We start from the raw sequence: 25,588 nt of genomic DNA on the forward strand, positions 1-25,588 counted from the left end.
ACTTCGGAAGACTTTTCTCCATTGAGAATGACATGCTGCGTTCTGTTATCTAGGAACTCTTCAGACCAAACACACAATTGGTCTGATAGTCCATATGCTCTTACTTTGTTCATTAAATGACTGTGGGGAACTGTATCGAACGCCCTGCGGAAATCTTTCCTTGCAATGACAGTGTTGTGATTTTAACTGAAAAAAATCATAAAAAATATTTAAATAATCATATTTTAGGCCACAAACTATAAAATGATGCATCTCATCAACTCTCAGAAATGATGATTAAACATTAGTATTTATCTACTATCAGTCACACTCAGGCCATAGCATACTAAATGTTTCATATAGCCATTGGAAACAGAATGCAAATCTTACGATTTGAATTACAAACATCCATCTCATGATATTCTGTGAACTGATTGATGTTATGATTTTTTTAGTCAGTTATACAATAGTTACAATAAGACAGCATGTACAATCATAAAACTGAGAGGGTCAGGTCCTGTCTGTCATTTTTTAGCATTATTAAAAAACATTTTGGAAACTATTTCAATGGGCTAGTGTCAAAAGTCTAACAATGATAGTAAGGGTCTTTGCTAATATGCAGATGTCTATTGATTGGCAGTTTGATTTTGTCATGTGATGAAGATAGTGGCTGTGATCATAGAATGCTTCAGCTTTAATTTGGTGTGGTGGATGTAATCAAAACTTTTGTTAAATTTTTGTCATGGAATACACTTAGACCTATATCTTTTAGCTATTTGTTGTGTCATAGAACTGACAGATTTTTACCTTAATGTTTGGTATTAATGTGCCCATTTTCAGATGTAAGTCACTAGAAATTCTTGTGAGAAAGTATAAAGGAGAGGGAAGCCGACATGCTTAAAACATTTAGTCATCCCTTATTTCCATGTGATTCCTCTTCCTTGACAAATATTAACAACAAATGTCTGATACAGCAGTGAGATATCTACATATAACCTTTACCTTAATGCAGAAGTTGAAACAAAAGTGTTGGTAGTGAAAAAATACTTAAAAAATCTCTTATTCTCGTGTGCCTGGGTTAAAATGACAACTTATGCCTACCAGGATACAGCTGTGACGTACTGTCTTCCCATTCCATAGTTCATTTTTGCAGCCTTCAGCCACTAGAGGGCTCCGAATTGTAGTGTGTCACAAGGCGGTGTGTAACATGTATATGTCGGTATGTGAGAAACAGCATACTGTAATCAAGTTTCAAATTGGAAGAGTTCATTCAGACATGGAGCACCCTCTCCTTCAGCATGGCATTGCCAGACCACACACGAGCGCTGCGACATCTCCAACTATCCAGTGCCTTGGATTCACTGTCATTGATTGTTTTCTATACAGTCCCACAATGGCCGCATCCAATTTTCATCTGTTTCCAAAACTTAAAGAACACCTTCAATGACTTCACTTTGATAGGGGTGAAGCAGTCCAAGCAGAGGTGAGATTGTGGCTGTGTCAACAGAGTGAAACATTCTACAGTGGTGGTATCAACAAAGTGGTCTCTTGGTGGGAGAAATGTGTTCATCACCAGGGTGTCTGTGTTGAGGAATGAAGGTGTAGAATGTTAATAAGGTTTGTTGTATTTAAAATACTATAAGAGTTTTCACATAAATTCAGACACATTTCTTTTCAGCATGCCTTCGTATTATGCTCTTTGTTGTGACTCGCCAATCTTTCAAAGTGCCGCCGCGCAGTTACGCGCATCCTCTACATGCGGCGTTGTCTGCCAGCCATGCAGCAACCGCGCCACCTAAGCAGCCAGCCAGCCAGTGGCCGCTAGACTTGGACTGAGTGCTGATTTGACTGTTACAGTGTACACACATCTTACTTTGTTTACTCGATCTGTGACTTACATGTGTTGTGTCGTCCTAGAAATATATTTGTTCAACTTGACAGTATAACAATTGGCAACGAGGTAGTGAATTTTTCTTTTTCATCGTTGACCCACAGGTTTCCATGACTACTTTAGAGCAACTATTGCAAGGTCTCATTGAACAGCAAACGCTTCTCATATCTGCAATTCGTGATTTCGTCGTGGCGTCCAATGCGGGGCGTCTCTTGTCCTTGTCTCTACCTCCTTTCCCTCCTTACGACGAGACGGCAGAAGAATGGTCTGATACGAAAAATGTCTTCGACAGCACTTCTTGTCATTTCATGTCGCGGACGAACAAACATGCAAGTCTCTGTTCCTTTCATGGATTTCACCTCAGATGTATCAGTTGTTGTCGCAATTGGCTCCTTTGAAAGATCTTGCGTCTTTGTCCTTTGCTGAAATGTGCTCACTTCTGTCTGTCTATTTTCAAAAGCAGACACGTGTGGTAGCCTCTCGTGTTGCCTTTTATCGTTGTCAAAAACAACCGAATCAATCCTATCGCGCTAGGGCTGTTGACCTTCAAGGCCTCAGTAGAAAGTGTCAATTTGTTACTGAAGTTCACAAAGAATCTTACGCAGATTCCGTGGTCCGGGATGCTATTATCTGATCGGCGTCTGACAAAGAAGTTAGGCAACGTGCCCTTCAGTTGACAAATCCGACTCTAGATGAAGTCCTATCCATCGCTCAGTCTTTTGAAATTTCTCGTGCCGCTGTAGTGCAAATAGAGGCATAGGATGACGTCGGGGAAGTACAACCTCTGTGCGCTCTTGACGAAGTGTGCGGCGTGTCCCCGCCGGCCTACGTGGCCGCAGTATGCTCCCAAGTGTGGCCTCGGCCTAACCATAAACAAACTTCTAAGAAACTGCAGCAAAACCCACGGCAACTTCCTTCATGTCCGCGGTGATTTACGAAACATTCACGGGAGAATTGTCCCCAACGTTGGGCCGTGTGTTACAAATGCAAAAAGAAGGGTCATGTATCATCCGTTTGCAAATCCGACCGCATACCTGACGTTCATGAACGTGACGCTGATTCTGCTTCAGTGTTGTCTGCCAATGGTACTTCTTCCCTTTCAGGGAAGTCATTCCTCACTGTCCAAATCCTTGGTCGGGATGTTCACATGCAGGTGGATACTGGTTCTGCTGCCACTATCATCAATTCTCAGACATATCTTCAGTTGGGTTCTCCAATCCTATCACCTGTCACCAGGCAATTACGGACGTACTATAAACAAAAGATTTCTCTCTTGGGACGATTTGATGCTGAGGTCTCTTACAAATCTGTTGTTCGCACTGTTCCCATATTTGTGGTCGACCATAGTAACGCGGAGAATCTTTTTGGTTTCGATGCCTTTTGCCTTTTTGGGTTCTCCATAGATGACTCTGTCAATATCGTCTCTGATGCTATTCCTTATGCTCAATTGGATTCCTTGTCGATGACCTTTTCGTCCCTTTTTTCTCCTGGGTTAGGCCGTGCAAACGACTTTGAAGCTCATATCATGCTCAAACCCACTGCTCGGCCTAAGTTTTTTTGGGCTCGGCCCATTTCTGTGGCCCTTCGTGATCGGATCAAACGGGAGCTGGATCGTCTCACTGCTTCACGGGTCTTGCTTCCTGTCACTTCCAGTGAGTGGTCCTCTCCTGTCGTTGTCGTTGCTAAGCCCAATGGTGATATTCATCTCTGTTTCAATTTCAAAGCCACTGTAAATGCTAAATGCCTCATAGACACTTACCTTATGCCCCGATCTGAAGAATTGTTCACTAAACTTGCTGGAGGCCGGTATTTTTCCAAACTTGACCTGTCAGAAGCTTATCAACAACTTCCTCTTGACGTTGCTTCCCAACAGTTCCTGGTCCTTAGCATGCCTTTCGGCCTCTATCAATACCAACGATTGCCATTCAGAGTTGCCAGCGCCCCTGCTCTCTTTCAGCGATTCTTGGAACAATTATTGCTCCCTGTCCCTGGGTGTATAAATTACATGGACGACATTGTTGTCACTGGCTCCACCACCGAAGAACATCTTCAGAATCTCCGCACACTTTTTCATGTTTTACAGACTGCTGGTCTTAAGTGTAATCTTCAGAAATCAAAATTTTTTCAGGCATCTATCACATACTTGGGGTTTCAACTCTCTCGGGATGGTATTCGTCCGCTTCAGCAAACTGTCGCTGCGATCGATGCTCTTCCTCACCCTACATCTGCTAAGGAACTGCAGGCCTTCTTGGGGAAAATAGCATACTATCACAGGTTTTTACTGTCTGCTGCTTCGGTGGCTCAGCCGTTGCATCGCCTGTTGCATAAAAACGTGCCCTTTCACTGGTCCGCGTCATGCGATGTGGCTTTCCAGAAATTGAAGACTATGCTGAAAGAGGCCCCATGCCTGGCTACTTTTCGACCTGACCAGCATCTTGTTCTTGCCATGGATACCTCTTAATATGGGGTTGGTGCAGTCCTTGCGCACCGTTTTTCTGACGGTTCTGAACAACCCATTGCTTATGCCTCCAAAACGCTCACGGATTCCCAATGAAATTATTCTCAAATTGAAAAAGAAGCTTTGGCATTATTTATGCTCTTCATAAGTTTGGTGTTTTTCTCTATGGATCCAAATTTCATCTTGTTATGGACCACAAGCCACTTGTTTCCTTGTTTCAGCCATCAACGTCGCTTCCCGACAAGGCTGCACACTGCCTCCAGCGTTGGGCTCTTTACTTGTCTCGTTTCAATTATGAGATTCATTTCTGGCCGATGGCTCAACATGCGAATGCTGATGCACTGTCTCGCCTTCCCATGGGTCCTGATCTGGCATTCGATAGGGACGAACTTTCGTGTTTCCACCTGGATCTTGCCGAGCAGCAGGTTGTGGACGGGTTCCCCATCACTGGGGACTGGCTGGTGGCTGCTACGGGTTCTGATCCTACCCTCTCCCGAGTTTTACGCTGTATTCATTAGGGTTGGCCAGATCGTCCGTCCACTAAGACTTCCGACCTGTTGCGGAACTACTACGCTTTGCGTTACCGCCTCACGGCTAGGGATGGTGTTATCCTCCTCTCCACCGAAAATGCTTCGCTGCGTGTTGTGATACCTGCATCTTTGCGTGCTTCGGTCTTGCACCTCCTTCACCAACGGCACTGGGGTGTGTCTTGCACAAAATCTCTGGCTCGCCGTCATGTGTACTGGCCCGGCATCGACTCTGAAATCGCACACATGGTTGCTGCCTGCGGCCCTTGTTCGTCACAGGCCGCCACCCGTAGTCATCTTTGTCACCGTCGCCTTCGCCTGAGAAGCCCTGGGAGCGTATTCATGCTGACTTCGTGGGACCTTTTTTAGGTAGTTATTGGCTTCTCGTTATTGACGCCTACTCTAACTTTCCTTTCATTATCCATTGCACGTCGCCTACCACCGCTGCAACCACCAATGCTCTAGCTCGCATTTTCTCTTTGGAAGGCCTTCCCTCTACTCTTGTTACTGATAATGGTCCGCAATTTGCCTCTTCTGATTTTGCGGATTTTTGTGCACGTCACAGCGTCATGCATGTCACAGCCCCTCTGTTCCATCCACAGTCAAACAGTGTGGCTGAACGACTGGTCCGCACATTTAAGGCTCAGATGAGGAAACTCCTGATTTCTTCTGCTGCTGATGATGCACTTCTCCAGTTTCTGGCTTCTTACCGTTTCAGCCCAATGGGCGACCACAGCCTGGCTGAGCTTTTACATGGCCGACAGCCCCGCACGCTACTTCATCTTCTGTGACCTTCCACCTCACGGCCGCAGGTGCCTTCGCTTGGCCGGTTCACCGCTGGCGACCTTGTATGGGTACGGGGATATGGCAGGCGGCCAAAATGGAGTCCTGGCCGCGTCTTACGACACCGTGGCTGACGCCTGTATGAAATCCAGATGGACACGGGTGTTGCAGTGCGTCATTCAGACCAGCTTTGGCCTTGTGTGCTGGCAACGCCTGTTCCGAATGCCACTACACCACCTTTGGCTCTACCTGACGCTCGGGATCTTGGAATCTCTCATTACTCACAACGCACTCCTCTCACCATCATCTCGGTGCCAGCACAAGAACTGACGCCACCAGGAGACATGCCCATGCAGGAACCAGATGACCATCATCTGTCGGAGCAACTCTACTCTCCTCCTCCTCCTCCTCCTCCTCCTCCTCCTCCTCCTACGGATGCCGACACATCACCCATGTCTCCTGTTATAACAACCGGACTTACCGCAACGGGTAGATTGGGGCACGAGGCCCCAGCAGATTCGACCCCGTCTCCTGTCACCTCGACCCATTGTCATCAGGGACACTTCCGTCCGAATGGGAAGCCTCCTCATTGAGACTTTACGGCCACTCAAACAATACCTATGGACGTTAGCAATCTACAGGCCACCTCCATCAAGACCAGCGCAAAAAATTCAAAGGGGGGGAAAAGTGTTGTGACTCGCCGATCTTTCAAAGTGCCACCGCGCAGTTACACGCGTCCTCTATATGCGGCGCTGTCTGCCAGCCATGCAGCAGCCGCGCCACCTAAGCGGCCAGCCAGCCAGCAGCCGCTACACTTGGACTGAGTGCTGATTTGACTGTTTCTGTGTACACACGTCTTACTTTGTTTACTCGATCTGTGACTTACATGTATTGTGTCATCCTAGAAATATATTTGTTCAACTTGATTTTATAACACTCTTGTGTTGAGGTATGAACTATGCCAGTTCATATGAAGTATGTCTTTACTTTCCTCATACCCCTTACCATTATTACGTGCTTGTATTCCTTTAGTAGTCCACAGGAGAGAGGAATGCGGATATATGAATCCTCTTTTGTTGTAAAGCAGCTACTACATAGATTACATTATTATGTCTGATCATTCAGTTCATTATTAAACAGGAATTACAGTTTAAAAGCAGGTTTCACTAAAATGCTAGAACACTGCATAAATTTCCCTGTTCTTCTTGTGACTTCTGTAATGAATTCTTTGTGCCACTAATACTGCCTTCTTTCTTTTTTCAGTTGGACTTTCTAAGGATTGTTTGCAGCCATGAACATTTTGTAGCGTTGAATCTACCTTTTGGGACACCTTTTACTCCAAGCTCTGCTCCTTCATCACCAAACCCATCTATTTCGTCATCTACAAGCCAGTCATCATTTGTGTCAACACTTGTTGGAGGTGATTTAATGAGTTTTGCAGATCTGTCACCTGCATTTCGACAACAACATTTCCTGATTGGACTTGTTCTCACAGACCTGGCTACAGTCCTGGAATTACAGTAAGTTCATATTTCCAACTGTACTTTTTTCCTTCAACTTTTTGTTCTACGTGTGTGTTGTATCCTGGAAAAAATATTTACTACTGTTTCTTTTTTTTTTAACAGAATAAAGAAAACTGTTACTTAAGATACAAATAAAGTTATGATGAGAAACAACCTCTTACTGTGTAGAGGAAGCACTGATTAGTACAGGGGTGGGCAGGAATCCTGCACGTGTGCAGTTAACAGGTGTTATGCGTGCACATAGGGGCAAGCTGGCCACCTGCTTCCCTCCCCTCCCCACCATACCGTCTCTCCACTCTTTCCTCTGTAATGCATTTTGTTTCCTAGCTTGCTTTATTGAATGAAGGAATAAGGTTAGTAGAAGAGCTTGAAAGAAATCATGGTTTGAAAGTGTACCTATTACCTACGATACGTTTCATTTAATTATCACAGGTGGAGTTTACAATACGTTTAATGTCTGAAACAAAATTTCTACATACAGACAAACGCAAACAGTTATGTAAATTTTCATCACTGATGTTTGCTCTTAACCGAGACTTATTAATTTTCATAACGGAGAAAACTCTCTCACAAACGTATGTTGAGCCAAACATTGACATTATCTTCATGGCTTCACGATGGATATGAGGAAACTCTTGCTGTGGAAAATCGTGATAAAAGTCTGTTACACATCTTGCCAAAAGGAACTTGTCTCTCAGATGAGAATTACCCTGTAGATCTATTAATTCCATTTGCAGAATGCGGTGAATATCATCTACAGAAACAGCAAATGGTCTCGAGAACCATTCAAAAGCTTGGAATAAATATGATATATCCCCAAATCGCTTGAGAAATTCCTCTTTCATTGCCCTAAGTACGGAAAAACATTCTTTGCAATTCTGTTCTCGCACAGTAGACAGAGTAGGAAAATGCACTGCATTCCCTGACGAGAGCTGTCATTCCCATAGCTTGGGCTTGCTAGTGAAAACTTGCAAATCAGCCATTTCACAAATTAGCTGATTTTCTTCTTGCAAACTTGTGTTCAATGCATTCATGTGTCTGGTAATGTCCACTAAAAATGCAAGGTCGGCAACCCACTCTGGATTTTCTAACTTGGGGTCGTACCTTCCTTTGTCCTTTAAAAACTGATTTATTGGTATTCACGGCTCAAAAAATCTTTTGAGTACATTACCGTGGCTAAGCCAGCAGACTTCACTGTGGTATGGTATGTCACCCTACTCTTCCCCAATTTCAGCTAAATATGTGTGAAACTGTCTATGTGTAAGCCCTTGGGATCTCAAATAATTAACTGCCTGAATAACCACTTGCATGATGTCCCCCAGTTTTGCTGCTTTTGCACAGAGTACTTCTTGGTGCAAAATGCAGTGGATGCTGTACAATGATTCTTCTGTACGCTGTAGCTTTTTTTCTTAGTAATCCAAGAAATCCCATTTGTTCCTCTTTCATTGCAGGTGCTCCGTTTGTTGTCACAGACACCAAACATTCCAAATTTAAGCCAGCTGAATAGACAGCTTCATCAATGGCTTTTAGGATGTCCACGCTGGTGGTTGTGCTTTTTAAAGATATCATATCTAAAAAAGAAATCCCCTGTTATGTGCAGAGCAGTGTCTACGCCGCAGACATAAATCATTAATTGCGCGGTGTCTGAAATATCTGTGGCAAGAAAGAGTGATAGCTTGAAACTGATTTGCATTCAGTGGGCAAAGTAAATCAGCAGCGTCATTGATGCACTCCTTTATAAACTCACCTTAAGCAAACGGTTTTCCAGCTCTTGCTACATAAGCGCAATCTTATAACTTGCACATACCGCTGGGCTGTCATTGTTGTCATCCTGAAAAATTGAAAACAGTACTCCATAAAAAGTTAAATCAGTTAGATGAGAGACATGATGAAAGAAAGTGCAGATCTCTCATGACAACAGCAACTTACGTCAGATTCATCTAGTATCATCAGATCGCTCTTCTTAAGCTCAGTCAATTTCCCCATCCACTCAGAATCTGACAATAAATTGTACTCGTCCTTGCGAAATTTATTATAATGATGTTCAATACTAAACTTCTGCTGACCGCGAGAATGCTACCACATCTTAAGCATATTGAATTTTCACATTTTTGCACAAATCAAAAATGATCCTCCCATTCCTGTTTAAAAGATAGCAACTCTCCATGTCTCCATTTCCATGATTCACTCTGCATTTTCCGGTACTTCAGATACAATGTTCACTACGTAGCACCGGTCGACAATTGCACGCGAGCAGCACACGTGCAACGCTGTGCGCTCATGAGCCCCGTGCAACGTCTGCCCGCCCCTGGATTAGTAGATAGACTTGTGAACAAAGAGTACCTCAGCATGTGTACTTACATTCTTCATCAGAGTGTGCACACATGTACATACACACACTTCTCCTATGTAAGTAACCCAGCAAAGTGACACAGTGGTTAAGACACAGGACTAGCATTCGGGAGGATGAAGTTTCAAATATCTGTCATGTTGCCCAAATTTAGGTTTCCAGTATTTTTTTCTAATTCTTTAAGGTAATGATGATTCCTTCTGCAAAAGGTGATTTTCTCCCTCATCCACCTGAACTTTGGTTCCATCTCTAATGACCTTATTATCAACAGGACATTATACTCTAAATCACACTTCCTCCATCGTACATAAATGTGTGGTATGTAGATGGATATGTGTGTAGGGAGAGGGGGTGGGGGCTACGGAGCAGATGTTGTCCTCTGATGAAGGTAGTGAGGTTGAAAACTTATCTAAAGTTTCAAATCAATTGTTTATGTGCCTATCTACTACTTGGTGCATCTCTACATCTTGAACAGTGGCCTCTTCTTGTTTGTTTTCGAAATTTGTAATTTCTCATGTGTTTTTAGCAGAGTTGAAAGGATATTACCAGATATTCCAGTGATAGTTCTTCTTCAAAAATTATTTTCTGATTGCAATGTGATGATTGGTACATTTAAGTTTTGTAATGAATGCCTAGGTACTACATACATAACAGAATCAGATGGAATGGACAGAGCAGTTTTAATAATTACTGAGAAAATTTGTGTAACACTTTTCCCTCACATGTGAATTAATTGTTGTTTATTTATTTGACCTTTTAGGAATCCTAACCTTCATTTTAAAGTGGTCAACCTTGTGCGTAATTTGCTGACGTATCACGACAGTGACCCACGATTTGCAGAACCTGAATGTAGAGCACGAGTGGCTGCCCTGTACTTGCCATTTCTGGGTATTGTCATGGATGCCTTACCACAACTTCATGGCTTTTTCCCAGGAGCTAGAGGTATGATACAGATTGTGTACACATAAATTCAGTAACTATTTTGAGAATAATCTGTAGGCTGACTGTTTAATAACTAATAATCATGGGTAACGAATGCTAGTATAGTAGAACTCCAATTATCCGAATTGCAACTATCAGGATCACTTTGTGGAAAGACATTTGTACTGTATGACTAAAATTGTTTGTTTTGTTTGATGGTTATTACAGTACACGGTACACTGTACATTTCTTATCATTGTAAAATCAATCCGCAGCGAATGTATTAAAAGACAAAATCTTCCAGTGAATAGTGAATACAGTACGCACATTGTTGTATGCACATTGTTATATGTGCATGCTTGTGTTTGTAGTGCCTATCATTCAGCGCAGCTTACATCAGTCTGTGTAGTTACTTTAACATTTACACTGATTTGTTACTATAAATTACGTCTTTTTTGTTTTGTTTTGTTTTATGTATGTTTTAATTTACTCTGTGGCATATGTCTTCTATAAGGAAACACATTGTCTTATCATTGACAAACAAAATAAAAGTCCTTGAGCAATTAGACAAAGGCATGAGTGGTAGGCAGTTAGCTGAGATGTTTAATGAGACACAAGCAGAAACAAGTCTTCAATTGTAAACTTTGTGTCTGTTCTTGAGACTGAAGATAGGAGTTTGTTGCAAAAAGCAATGAAAACAGCAGAAAACAAGGCACCTGAAGAGACCATATTAAAGTGGTTCTTGCAGCACCAAGCATCAGGAAACCCCCTTTCAGGTCCAATTGTTTGCGTAAAAGAAAAACTTTTCACCGAGAAAATCGACAGATTGTCTTAATTCAAAGCGAGCAATGCCTGGTTACAGAATTTAAAGGCAAGGCTCAGTATTCATGAATTGGATTTAAGTGATGAAAAACTATCAGCAGACCCAAAAGCAGCAGAAAAATTTATTGAAAAATTCAAAATTGAAACAGAATCTTATGACCCTGAATTTTTATACTATGGAGATGAGACTGGCCTTATTTGGAAGGCTTAGTCTGAAACAGTCAACTTCTAAAAAGGAAACCAGTGCTCATGGCTATAAGATTAGTAAAGATTGTGTTACCATGCTGAACTGTGCTAACTCTACAGGAAAACACAAAATACCCTTTCTGTTGATAGGAAAATCGAAAAAAAACCTGCGCTATCAAAAATACTAAGAGACTTCCTTTTGCAAGAATCAACCACACACCTGGATGACTACTGCTTTGTTTTGCAAATGGTACAATTCAGTTTTCATACCTGAAGTAAAAGAATATCGAAAGGCTATAGGGAAAGAAGGTGCTGGTAATTCTGGACAGTGCACCCACCCACCCCACAGAAAGCTTCTTTATAGAGATGGATGTTTCAAAACACTCTTCATACCACCAAATTGCCAATTGACAAGTCGATTATCAAAACTATAAAGTAACATTATGGAAGACAGTTGTTGAGGACAGTTGTTGTTTGATAGATGATGGAATTGAAGAAGGTATTGTGGCTCATCTCAAAAATTGAATATAAAAGACTGCTCTTAAATAATGGTGGAAGCATAGTATTTGCTGCAGATAGTCACATTAAAAAGAACTTGGAATAAATTGAAAGGCATTTTGATCACAGATGAGGTACAGAAAAATAAAGATGAAAAGAAGCAGCATGAAAAGGAAAAGGAAGAAAGAGAAGCAGCGTTGTCACCGAACCAGCTGCAGGATCATCAGCTGGTGAAACATTTCCATATTCTGACACTGTGCTAACATGTGTGGAGCAGAAGCCTGAGTGTGACCATATACAGCAGCTTACCATGAAGCAGATGTGAGACTTCACTGCACAAGAACGACTGAAGATGGCAAAACGACTGACTGACTGACTGACTGACTGATATGTTCGAGAACTGACATCGTAAGTAAGTACAGTACTCCACAAAATCCAAGCAACATTGTTTTGTACTGATTGTGTTAATATTAGTGGTATGTATACACAGACTTAGCTTTTTAAAAATAAGAAGTTATATGTTTCTGTGCTTTATTGAATTATCTGGATTGGATCCAATACCTAAGCAATTCTTTATGTGTGTGTAAGTACAGAACTAGAAATGAAAGATCAGGGAGCTTGAAAATGGCATTGATACTGTATTTTAAGGTAATTTTGAGAAAAAATCTGAAGTTGAAGCCAAAATCTTCTGGTTTGTTAGTCTGCATCATACACACCTCAACAAAAGTTTGGAATATCATAGTGCTTCCTACAATGACTTCTTATAGTACACCCATTTAGGTTTTTACAGTACCTTATTAACAAAAGAAACATGATTCCTTCTGAAAACAAGAACAATTTTGGTTAGTTACAAAAAACAAAACAAAGCAGGCTCTCTCCTAATTGTACATATTGAAAAAACAAAAACAGTCAAAATCTTTATCTCATGATGATGATGATGATGAACATCAGTCTTTAACAGTATGTCCTCCTCACAAACAGATGAGTTCCTCCACTCTTTGAGATATGCTCTTGATGAGAACCTAAAGTTTGTCATGGGGTACAAGTTCCCACTCTTCAATGGCAGCTTCGGTGACGTCATGAAGACTGTCAGATGGATTCGAACGCTGTGGAATGCCTGCCTTCAACAGGCCTCATGCATGCTCAATTGCATTCATGTCTGGGACTGTGCTGGCTAATGAATTTGGTTGATGTTGCATTTTTGAAGATACCAAGACACTGCTAGAGTACAGTACATTGTCATCGACTAGGATGAAGTTGACGCAAACTTCATGTCTGTAGGGCCTTACAATTGGTTTTAGCACGTTTTGGAGGTATTATTGACCAGTCCTATTGCCATAGATGGGAATTAGAGGGGTCCGCCATCCCATTGTTATTACTGCCTGGAACATTAAACCTCCACCTGCAGATGGATGAACTTCCTTGAACGTATCTGTATTCCTGGTGTCATCCAGTACATCTCCAAACCATAACATGTCTAGTGTCCGGTTGCAAACCAGTTTTGGTCTTGTCAGCAAGTATGACATTACTCCAAGATTCGATGGTCCAGTTTTGGTGTGCAAGAGCCCAGGTCCTTCAATTGCGTCAGTTCCATTGGTTCAGTGCAAAACTTATCAATGGTCTTCTGGAATGAAGACCACTCTAATGCAATCTTCTACACAATGTTTGGTCTGAGATACAAATCTCTTTTGCTCAGGAGGAGTCATTTCCAATATTTTTTTCCAGTTGATGCTGGGCACCTGCAAGCCAACAGTTGGAGCAAACGATCCTGCCTTGGTGTTGCCATAGGAAGACAACCACTGTGAGGTCTGTCGTCCATGTTTCCCATATCTCTGTACTTTCTCCACACCTTAGACTTTCTCCACACTTTGACATGTAACCATTTGGCATCATCTTGCAGTGTATATGGTGTGCTGAAAGTAAAGCCACGATCCTGACTCTGTCAAAGTTTTGTTTGCCCCTACGTGGCATGTTGCTACAGTGCTGAACACAAACTGAATGAAGCTGTTGTAGATACTGGCCTACTCTTCATGTGCTGCTGTCGCAGCGGTATGTTTACATGATAGGGAAATGGCCACAAAGCATGCCAATAGTAAAGACCATCCAGTATATGGTATCTAACTGGATAATGCATGAAGTGCCTAGGTCAATGAGACCTCTGGTACTGCAGACTACATTCTACAATAGTATTATAAACTTTTGTTGAGTGGTATATTTTTTCTACATCTCAATGTTTAAACCCATCTGCTGGGATCTTCTTTGGGGTCGGTTCCATCAGATTCACCTGGTCCTACTCCAAATCCCATGCCACTTTCCTTGACGTTGACCTCCACCTGTCCAATGGCCAGCTTCACACGTCCGTCCACATCAAACCCACCAACAAGCAACAGTACCTCCATTATGACAGCTGCCACCCATTCCACATCAAATGGTCCCTTCCCTACAGTCTAGGTCTTCGTGGCAAACGAATGTGCTCCAGTCCGGAATCCCTGAACCATTACACCAACAACCTGAAAACAGCTTTCGCATCCTGCAACTACCCTCCCGACCTGGTATAGAAGCAAATAACCAGAGCCACTTCCTCATCTCCTCAAATCCAGAACCTCCCACAGAAGAACCCCAAAATTGCCCCACTTGTGACAGGATACTTTCCGGGACTAGATCAGACTCTGAATGTGGCTCTCCAGCAGGGATACGACTTCCTCAAATCCTGCCCTGAAATGAGATCCGTCCTTCATGAAATCCTCCCCACTCCACCAAGAGTGTCTTTCCGCCATCCACCTAACCTTCGTAACCTCTTAGTTCATCCCTATGATATCCCCAAACCACCTTCCCTACCCTCTGGCTCCTACCCTTGTAACCGCTCCTGGTGTAAAACCTGTCCCATGCACTCTCCCACCACCACCTACTCCAGTCCTGTAACCCGGAAGGTGTACATGATTAAAGGCAGAGCCACGTGTGAAAGCACCCACGTGATTTGCCAACTGACCTGCCTACACTGTGAAGCTTTCTATGTGGGAATGACCAGCAACAAACTGTCCATTAGCATGAATGGACACAGGCAGACAGTGTTTGTTGGTAATGAGGATCACCCTGTGGCTAAACATGCCTTGGTGCACGGCCAGCACATCTTGGCACAGTGTTACACCGTCCGAGTTATCTGGATACTTCCCACTAACACCAACCTGTCAGAACTCCGGAGATGGGAACTTGCCCTTCAGTATATCCTCTCTTCTCATTATCCGCCAGGCCTCAATCTCCGCTAATTTCTAATTTCAATTTGCCGCCGCTCATACCTCACCTGTCTTTCAACAACATCTTTGCCTCTGTACTTCCGCCTCAACTGACATCTCTGCCCAAACTCTTTGCATGGTTCAAAGAGCACCAGGATGAGTTTACTGTACTCCCCTGGCCACCAAACTCCCCGGATCTAAACCCAGTTGAGAACTTGTGTGACCACCTTGTTCGGATGTTCGCTCCATGATCCTTGTGAAACGTAGTGCAGCTGGCCAGAGGCCAGGGATCAGTGTGGCTTCACATCCCTGTCAGTACTTCCCAGAACCTTACTGACTCTCTTCCTGCACGTCTCGCAGCGGTCCACACTGCAAAAGGTGGTTATTCAGGCTTGTGATAGTCATATTAATGTGACTGGATGCTGTAGGTAGATGAGGAATGAACAAGAATGTTGTATATGCAAACTTTGGAACAAGATAAGAGACTGAGAACAAAACTGAATGCTCACTAATGTAATGGCTAAAATTTGTATCAAAGGGAATGTAATTGTGTGTTAAAATCAAACCAATTTTTTGTCTGTTCCTGTAGACAGCATTTACCTGATATTAAAAGTTTTTAACTATTTCCTAAAGTAGCATTTGCTCTGTTTCACTCTTTCTCAGTCATTTTACAACTACTGTTTGTGGTTTTGACTTACATTTACTGTGCCTGCTCTGACACGGTTTCAGTTTAAAGTTGCTTCTTTGTTTCTGTAACTGTAAACAAAGAGAGAGAGAGAATTTTTATTCGTATTTGCTTTTAAACATCGTAAGTTCATATATTAAGTTACATAGTAGCCAAGTATGTCATAGCTTAATTAATTGCTTCCTATTTTAAATTTGAAATCACTAAGGAAAATGCGCTCTTAGTGACTTACAAGCAATCAGATTAGATGGAGCTGCTGTGGTGAAGAGACTGCTCTTCTTTCTCAAAATGTCACATGACTTGGATGTTGTCACTTTGTACTGGCAGTTGGTGTGACAATAAAAAATATGCTGAGTAAGAGACTAAGTGTCAGTGAATGTCATCATAGCTGGATTATAAGTACTCTGAGCATGTTACTATGAAGGCACAGAGCTTTTCACATGCAACTATGTTAAGAGTGTACCTTGTGAAGAAAGTAAACTGCTTTGGGCACTAACAGGTTGCTTACTGGGGTCACCATTGACTGTTGTGCATTGTAGCAGGAGACAGGTGGGCCACAGTGCACCTAATCACTGACTGTAATATGGAGGACTACTTCCTTCCTGTGGGATGTAGAAGCCACCATCCCACATGTGTACCTTTCCCTCAAAGCACATAACAGGCCACAGAGATTGGTATGAGTGCAAGAACTTTGAACACTTGAAGCATAGAGCAATGTTTTCGAACTGATGACTTGCAATCCACCCCAGTGAAAGTGCAAGCTGCTTGCCAACAGGGCACTATTCCGACAATGGAAGAAGGTAATTTTGTGTGTGTGTGTGTGTGTGTGTGTGTGTGTGTGTGTGTGTGTGTGTGTGTGTGTGTGTGTGAGGGGGGGGGGGGGGCATATTTACATGGGATAGAAACTTGAACATTTCTCTGCCATCATCACCAACTGACAAGCAGTACAGGAACCAGTTTTTGATCAGTTGCATACATTTGTTTGCCTACAGCACCTAGCATGCAACTTGTACAGTCACCAGGATAATAATGCTCCACACTGTTGCTTCTGAATCATGTACGAATAATTTGAGGAGCACTATTAATGCAGAGTGCTTGTGTAGGTCCCTGGGTTACATGACTTCTATTATGCTGAGTGTATGTGAAAAGCCATTGAGTGAGGTGATAAATCAGTATCTGCGAGCTCTGTGTAGCGGTTAGAGTGATGTTTGATCAGAATAGCTCCTGGATGTGTGCCTAAAATTTAGTTGTTAATTCATGTACATGAGCCTCATTAGAGATATACTAAAACCATTTGTTGAACTACAGAATCTGTAATTTCTGCAAAACAGGTGTGTGGATTTTTGTTCTTTAACTGCCAGATTAATTTGTTCTCTTGACGGGGGAAATAAAACACACCTCTGTCATTTCTTTGTGCTAGTTTTTTTAATAGTTCCAAGCCCGAGTAATGCATTTTGTGACCATTCAAATAACTTATCACATACCAAATAATATTGCAGTCACTTTTTGCACAGCTTCATATAGATAAAGACCCATGCAAATGAGAGATTTTTGCCTGATAGCACTCCACTACTCTGGAATCAGACCTTCATTTAAATTTCTAAGCACTGCTTGTGGCAAGAGGGGCAACTGGGACTGAACTAGTAAAATACATTTTGTGAGGTGGTGTGCCACTGAAGAAACAAACAATTCTGTGAAGGTTAATGAATGAGTGTGTCATGAAGGAAAAATTTATTTTGGTTTCTTACACTTTATTGATGTTCATATGCTTATAACAACATACAGAGGAATCAGTCTAAAATAAATTATTTTCTTTTCAAGTGTTGCTGTCTGTGAATGGGATTACACAAGGCTTCAGTGAGGACCTTGTATATTATTTTCTCCAAGTTCGAAAGAAATAATGTCTTGATATAAAGCAACATGACTCATATCAAAACCACACAAGTTTGGTAAATCATGAGTGAATTTTAGAGGAATATTTTACCAGCTACATCAATGATATGCTTTAAGCCTTGACCCCAAAATATGATCACAAATAATTCATGAGAAATGTGTTGTAGATACAAATGTAGATTTTGAAGGATTTAAATTTGTACCAAAAACATGAAGAGCTGATGTCAGAATATTTCCATAAATTGAATGGAAACAGTTATTCTAATGAAATTTTTATTCTTTGTAACAAGGCAGTATAATTTATATTTGTATTACATGATGAGTGCAACTGTTGTGCTAAATTTGCTTTCTACGTATTTAGCATACTGCCAGAAACCAGTAGAAATGTAGAACAATAAACGTAACTGTGTAATTGCCTACCATTTGCCATAAAAATCAAATAATAAGAATGAGAATTTTAGTTTCACTAAAATATTGATGTTAGTTGGATGATGTACATTTCCAGAATATTAATGAAGTCATGGCACGTAAGATAGCCAATGCTGATCTTTTTTAACTTACTTTTGTGCAGGGCTTCGGGTAGTGGAGAGGTTATTGAGTAACTGTAAAGATATCAGCTGTGGCATTGTTTTAGTACTGTACTTTTTCTTAAATTAAAATTATTGTTTTGTGTACTTACATAATTTTTTCTGTGTTTCTCTTTAGAATAAATAATTTATAAAGTATGAATAACATTTACAGGTCGTATGTTGCTGGTACCAGGCTCAGATAATATGGAACCTCAAAATGGTATTGATCATTCTATTGCAATGGCAATTGCTGGTACAACAGTGTTTCCAAAGTCAGTTGGTCCTGATAATCCTCAAGGCCAACAGGTAAAGTACTGTACATAGTCTATCCTATGCTAAGTTTTCCTCATTTGGCTGGAGACATTAGCATCTACAGATGTTTAGTGCTTATTGGAAAGAGTGAAGTAGAGATTAGATGGCTATTTATGGAACTCAAAGAAGCAGCATCCAAACTTGATCTAAAAGTAAATGATCAGAAACCAAATAGATGATGAGTCAAAGATGTAGAGATGAACAAGACCACCAGTTACATCTAACACTGTGCAAACATAAATTTGAACACATTGAACAGTTCAAATTTCTAGTTGTATTGATAGATGAACAAAATCAGAGGCAAGTAAAAGTGAAAATTAGACTGCAAAATGTTAACAGAGCCTACTACTCTGTACAAAAACATAGATGTATAACGTGAGAAATTCCAAATTAACACCCTCAGATTTTGAAGCTCTGATTGACTGCCCACTGCAGAAGATTCTTTGTAATTATACTCTCATGAATCATTCTTAAGTTCTCATTAGTTTTGCTGCTGACACTTGTACATCATATTGATATATTCCCATTTGTCATTTTTCTTTTGCATTTGCTTCTTAATTGCCATATTGTTTCACATCTTACTTTGTGGAGCTATAAATTTGTCATCTAAGTCATGCTTATAGAGAGAGAGAAGAGAGAGAGAGAGAGAGAGAGAGAGAGAGAGAGAGAGAGAGACCGACCTTACTCTTAAATTATCTGTATTCCACCAAGGACTTTTCATTAAAAAATGAATAACATGTGAAGAAAAAAAAAATGGAAGAGAAAATTACAGCAATTGGAAAGCAGTACTTGAAAATGTGTTAACAACAGAATCCAGGGACAAGGAGTTGTCAGAGGTGAATACATTTACTTCAGAGCTGAGTGGGAAATTTTTGAGGGATAAGTGTAAATAGTGACAGAAGTTCAGTATTGCACTGGCGATATCACAAGTATGAAGAATGTCTGTAATGTCCCATTATCAGATCTCAGTTTTTCACTTGACTAATGGAGACCATAACAAGCAAAAGTCGGAACATGCAAGAAGTTAGGTGTGTGTAAATTAACTAAAGGAGACTGCATAACATAATGGCATCTCCATCATCAAAACTTCCAAAAGAACACATTCATAGAAGGTTTGTGGGAAACTACATAAATAACCACTATAACAGTGACCCTGCCATGCACTGTTCGGTGGTTTGCAGAGTATGTATGTAGATTTATTACATGATTTTTCTTACATTAGCACCTAAAGGGGGGGGGGGGGGGCCAAGATTAATATCAAATTATTTAATGAAAACAGTTACAAGATCCACTAAGCCTTCTTCTCTGAGATGTATCACATTTGTAAACCATATTTAATCTGCTCCAGGGTTCATAGAAAAAGTTACTCCTAAGTATTATTTTAAAAAATCTATGTTCTGCAGCTTCCTAGAGTTTCCAATATATCTATGCAGAAAATTAACATTTAAATCACCAGTGGCTACCTGTCTTAACAGCAGGGATATTACATCTAAAAAAATTCAGTATCTATAAGAAGTGGCCAGAGAAGTGGAGCAAGTCAGCTTCATAACTAACACTACTGCATCATAGAGTTTATCAGGAAATTAGAAAGCATAGAATTACAGTGTAGTATAAGTGTATTGAAGACAGTCAAGGGGATACTGAGTGCACACTGGATGTGCACAAGTAAACTTTTTAATATATGGAGACGGTATCTGTTCTTTCGGACATGTCCGAAAAAACGAATACCATCTCCATATATAGTTCAGGCTAACTGGCCATAACCTCCTCCTCCTGTGCAGATGCACACGCATTGCCCAAACTCTTACGAGACTCGGTCAGATTGTCTGCCATGAATAATGAGTGTAGTGGGCAGGGGCACTACGAATGTAGTGTGTGGGCATTAAGTTGGGAATGTGGGTCTCACAGGGAGCACGCAAGGGATAAATCCCTGCAGTCGCACTATCATCTGTGCCCTCAGTGGCTCAGATGGATAGAGCATCTGCCATGTAAGCAGGAGATCCCTGGTCAGGGCACACATTTTCAATTGTCTCCGTTGATGTGTATCAATGCCTGTCAACAGCGTAGGATCTTGATTTCATTATCAAACTTTTTAATCTCTGTTGCTCCATTACAACTAGGGGACATTGGCTGGTATGTACTTTTCAATGTCAATAAACTTTACCAACAGTCGTACACTTTAAGATATTTTATTTTATTCTGAAAGCAACCAGTTTCGGCAATTCATTTTGCCATCTTCATGCCCTATATGCTTTTTTTTTTTTTTTTTTTTTTTTTTTTTTTTTTTTTTTTTTTTTTTTTCCAAATCAACGAACTTATCGTATAGCACCATAAAACTGGATATCGTGAAATCCAATCCCTGTGCAAATGCTTCATACAAAGACGTGACATGAGTTGCTGTCACGTCTTCGTATGAAGCATTTGCACAGGGATTGAAATTCACGATATCCAGTTTTATGGCACCCCTTCCTGAGGCAAAGTACTAGCAGGAATGTACACATAATGAAATTGTACACCCATAGTTTGTGAAACTGTGCTAGTACGGTATGTTGACTAGCTCATCAAAAAACTAAAATCAAATATAAAAGCTGTTGTGGTTATTGATGCAGCAGTGTTTGTGTGGCAGAGATTGTCAGGTAGGACCTTATTAAATCTAGCACTGAACCTCAAGTAAAATTAAGGCACTTTTTTGCTCATAGTAACCATTTAAGTAAGAGACGCTTCCAAGATGGTTTAGCTTCACAGAAAAGGCCTGGAGGTTAGACATTATATATACATTGCTCATAAAATTATGCGTCAGTCCCTCACAGTAATTCACATGGTGACAGTGGCATGGAGATAAAATTGAGTGTTCCTAACTTTCTGTTAACACTGTGTCCCATTGTGTCATAGTATTTTTTGTTTACCAGCAGTGTTTTAAAATTGATACTGTTTTGAATGTTTTATGCACCTTGTACTCTCACTTATCAAATTTTTGGTATGATTCAAACCATTGTTTAGTAGTTTCATGTCCAATTCTTTTAGTTCTGTGAAGAAAATGATACAATTGATGTTCATTGAGCTCTTTCCCCTGTCATAGTGTCTACATTTTAATCCTCATTCTTTTTCAGAATTGGAAATGTGGCTTGAGTTCTGATACAACACGTAATCTTCTTATTTGCTTTCTGTGGGTAATAAAAAATGTTGATAAAACCGTTTTGAAGCATTGGTGGACAGAGCTGCCTTCACAGAGACTGCATCAGCTCTTAGAAGTGCTCAATATTTGTATTTCTTGCTTTGAATATAAGGTAAGGCTGAAGATTTACTCACAAAATGTTTCAGATGTATGTAATCCAGGAACTAAGGAAACACAATAAATTGTTGTAAAATGATCATCATGTGCAAGCAGGGCAACTATTATATTTTATTTTTGTGGCATTAAAGATTTGAAGCTGTTCGATAATCACAAATAAATGCATATTTGTGTGACATTTAAAAACAAAAGCAGGCAGGCAATCAATCTTTGGCCTCTTTAGGGGTATAGAGCATCTAGGAGAACTCTCCATCCATCTCTTTCTTTGATCATTTCAGTCAGTTCCAACCAACTCTTGCCAACTCTCCTTGCTTCCCCTCCCATCATCCTCTTCCTTGTATCTCTAGGCGTACCTCTCTTCCTTGTTACCCGGGGATTCCATTCCAGTGTCTTCTTTTCAGTTTTGCCATCTGACCTCATCAGTTTGTTTCCCATCTGTCTCCACTTTCTCTCACATATCCGGTCTTCTGTCCCAGGGGTTTTCAAACTGTGTGTTCTGGCTCCCAGTGGCCTTATAGCCTCATAATAGTGACATTGCGGAAGCTTCATAAACATAATTATTTTGTTTATTTGCTTTCTGTGTAAAGAAACAATGTGTACGCTACTAGTGATATCTAGCCAGGTGGCAAGTAGGTGTTCTTACCATGGCAATGTTCTACAGATGGCACTCGAATTGCACTGTGTGGCTCATTTGTTTTTATTCAGCCATAATCAGTTTGAAGATTAGCTTTGTTGAATGCAGAGGTTTTTTTTAATGTTGTTTGTATTCATTGATTTTTGTTTCTCTGTCAACATGAACAAATTTTTATGTGTAAATACAAAATGCATTAATTCAAATGTATCGTGCAGTTCTAAAGAGGTGAGTAGACAAACATGCAGGAAGTATGGCGGCAGTTACTTGAATTTCAGTTTTACATGTACTATTGTTGAAAATAAAGAACGACTGCAGTATGCAAAGGGCATTTGAAAAGTTCGTGCAAAAATAAAAACTACTTACATGTTTGGGGTAAGCCTTTTTTATTTATTGACATAGTGTCCTTTTAGACTTATACACTTCATCCAACCCTGATCTAATTTGTTGATCTCTTCCGAATAATAGGAATTGTCCAAGTCTGCAAAATAGCTATTAGTTGCTGCAATCACCTCCTCCTTTGAATAAAACCTTTGTCCCGCAAGCCATTTCTTCAAATTGGTTAAGAAATAGTAGTCCGAGGGAGCAAAGTCTGGATAATAGAGGGGATGTAAAATGAGTTGGAATCCTATTTCGAATAATTTTGCAACATCAACTGCTGAGGTGTGTGCTGCTGCATTGTCGTGATGGAAAAGGACCTTTTTTGTGGTCCAATCGCTGGTGTTTTTCTTGCAGCTCAGTTTTCAAACTATCCAATAACAATGAATAATATGCACCTGTAATAGTTTTACCCTTTCCAGATAGCCGATGAGGATTATCCCTTGCGAATCCCAGAAGACAGTCGCCATAACCTTTCTGGCCGAAGGAAAGGTCTTCACCTCTTTTGGTGCAGATTCTCCCTTGGTAACACATTGTTTAGATTGTTGTTTGGTCTTAGGAGTATAGTAACATATCCATGTTTCATCCACAGTGTTGAAGCGACACTTGAAGTCCTGTGGATTCTTCCTGAACAGCTGAAACCATCCTTGCAACACTTCACATGATTCCAATTTTGGTCAAGTGTGAGCAATCGTTTAACCCATCTTGCTGATAGCCTTCTCATGTCCAAATGTTTATGCAAAATATTATGTACCCATTCATTCGAGACGCCTACAGCCCTAACATCTCACACTTCTTAAGTCTTCTGTCATCCATCACCACATCATGGATTTTATCAATGATTTCTGGAGTCATAACCTCCACAGGGTGTCCAGAACATTCAGCATCACTTGTGCCCATATGGCCACTCCAAAAATTTTGAAACCATTTATAAACTGTTATAATTGAAGGTGCAGAGTCACCGTAATGTTTATCAAGCTTCTCTTTAGTCTCCTGAGACGTTTTGCCTTTCATAAAGTAATGTTTATCACCACACAAAATTCTTTTTCGTCCATTTTTTGACAATCACTCGACTGCCTTGATTCACACGAATGCCAAACACAAAGAAATAGACCAATATGGCTGAAACTTGGTTTGCGTTCTTTCCAAAGATGCTACTAACTAAACATGACCTCGATACGTGCCGGTGGTGCCATCGCTTGGATTTTGCATGGACTTTTCAAACACTCCTCGTATCATTTGTTTCGAAGTACTGGCTACTGAAAGCATTCTTCCTAATAAAATGAGATAACATTTTGAGTCAAATTATGGTACTGCTGTAAGCAAACCAAGAGAATACTTTCCCCACAAGTTAAAAGAAATCACTGAGGGAAAAAAGCTGTCACTAAAGAAGCTACAATTCCTCCAAAGGCTAATGAGACTAACATTTTGCAACAGTCGGATAAAATTTCGGCTGTCAAAAGTAAACAGCTATTGTGGAAGAAAAAGTTTGATGATACACATATACATTATGTTTTGCTTGATCTTTGCATGGATTTAGAAGACAATGACTTTCAGTTGAAGAAAGATCTGAAGTCTGTTTTTGTGGACCATGTAATTGAAGTCAGTTATTACTTTCTGAAGTACTTTCCAGAAGAAGTTGGCCAACATAACTAGATCGAAGACCCTTACAGTATAGAACATCCATCAGCACTGAACAACAAGAGCAGTTGATTGCTATTTCTTCAGACTACACGTTGAAACCAGAGTTCATTCCTCATCACTGCTTGTGTTTTGGTACTTGGTGACGCAGGAGTATGTGCAAGTAGGTAAAAAGATCCCAAGGGTTTTGATATCTCCCTACTTACATGAGGTAGGTTTTTTGGCATTGACAGTTATGAACATAAAATACAGTTTGCGAATGAATGGAAAGAGAGGGATGCGAGTCGCAGTGTCCAGTCTTTTACCGAGTTTTGAAAAACTGATGATGAAGATGTAAGTTCATCCTTTCCATTGATTTTGTTACAAGAATAAGATGTAATAATATTAAAAGTTGATTAATATATGACATGCCAACAGTTAATAAAGAAATTACTATTCATATCACTATTTTTTTTTAATTATCCCACACTTTGAGTCAGATGTCATATTCAAGAGGAGCCACAAATGCTTATGTCCAGGTCAAGGGTGCCAAAGGCGCAAAAATTTTGGAAACCACTGTTCTATGTGTATCTGGTTAGTTTTCCTCCAGAACTCTTTGTTACTTGGTTTTTCTAGTTGCCAGCTATTTGCGATGTGCCAGAGACACCTATGTATGAAACTCTGTAACTGTGATGATGGTCTATTCTGAGTATGGCCCAAATTTCACTGGCATACGGGAGGTCAGCCTTCACATTTCTATTAAAGATATAAATTTTTGTTTCTATGTGATGATTCTGTTTCACCGTATTGTATATAATTGTATGAAGACAGAATTTCTTTTTGTGTTTCTTCACATCTTCTCCAGCTAGACCACCTTAAGTCACCACACTATCTGGGTACAGGAATGAGTTCACAGTCTCCACCTCCTGCTCCCCTGTAAACAGAAGCTCTTCCATGTTCCCAGAATTTACTCTCATTTCCTGTGTTTTATGTATATTTATCATGAGGCCAGTAAGCTCTGCTTCTTTTTTTTAGAG

At 40.6% G+C, this 25,588-nt stretch overlaps 1 protein-coding gene across 1 annotated transcript in view; it reads left to right on the plus strand.

Annotated features, from left to right (window-relative positions):
* The window catches only part of LOC124555399 (dedicator of cytokinesis protein 7), a 258,351-nt gene that overhangs the window by 141,352 nt on the left and 91,411 nt on the right, over positions 1 to 25,588 (plus strand). Inside the window, exons 22-25 of the mRNA XM_047129295.1 lie at positions 6,902 to 7,158; positions 10,272 to 10,453; positions 18,491 to 18,624; positions 21,741 to 21,917. Coding sequence (XP_046985251.1) covers positions 6,902 to 7,158; positions 10,272 to 10,453; positions 18,491 to 18,624; positions 21,741 to 21,917 — 750 coding nt within the window. The remainder of the gene's footprint in view (positions 1 to 6,901; positions 7,159 to 10,271; positions 10,454 to 18,490; positions 18,625 to 21,740; positions 21,918 to 25,588) is intronic.

Source organism: Schistocerca americana, chromosome X (assembly GCF_021461395.2).
Source record: "Schistocerca americana isolate TAMUIC-IGC-003095 chromosome X, iqSchAmer2.1, whole genome shotgun sequence".
Taxonomy (NCBI): domain Eukaryota; kingdom Metazoa; phylum Arthropoda; class Insecta; order Orthoptera; family Acrididae; genus Schistocerca; species Schistocerca americana.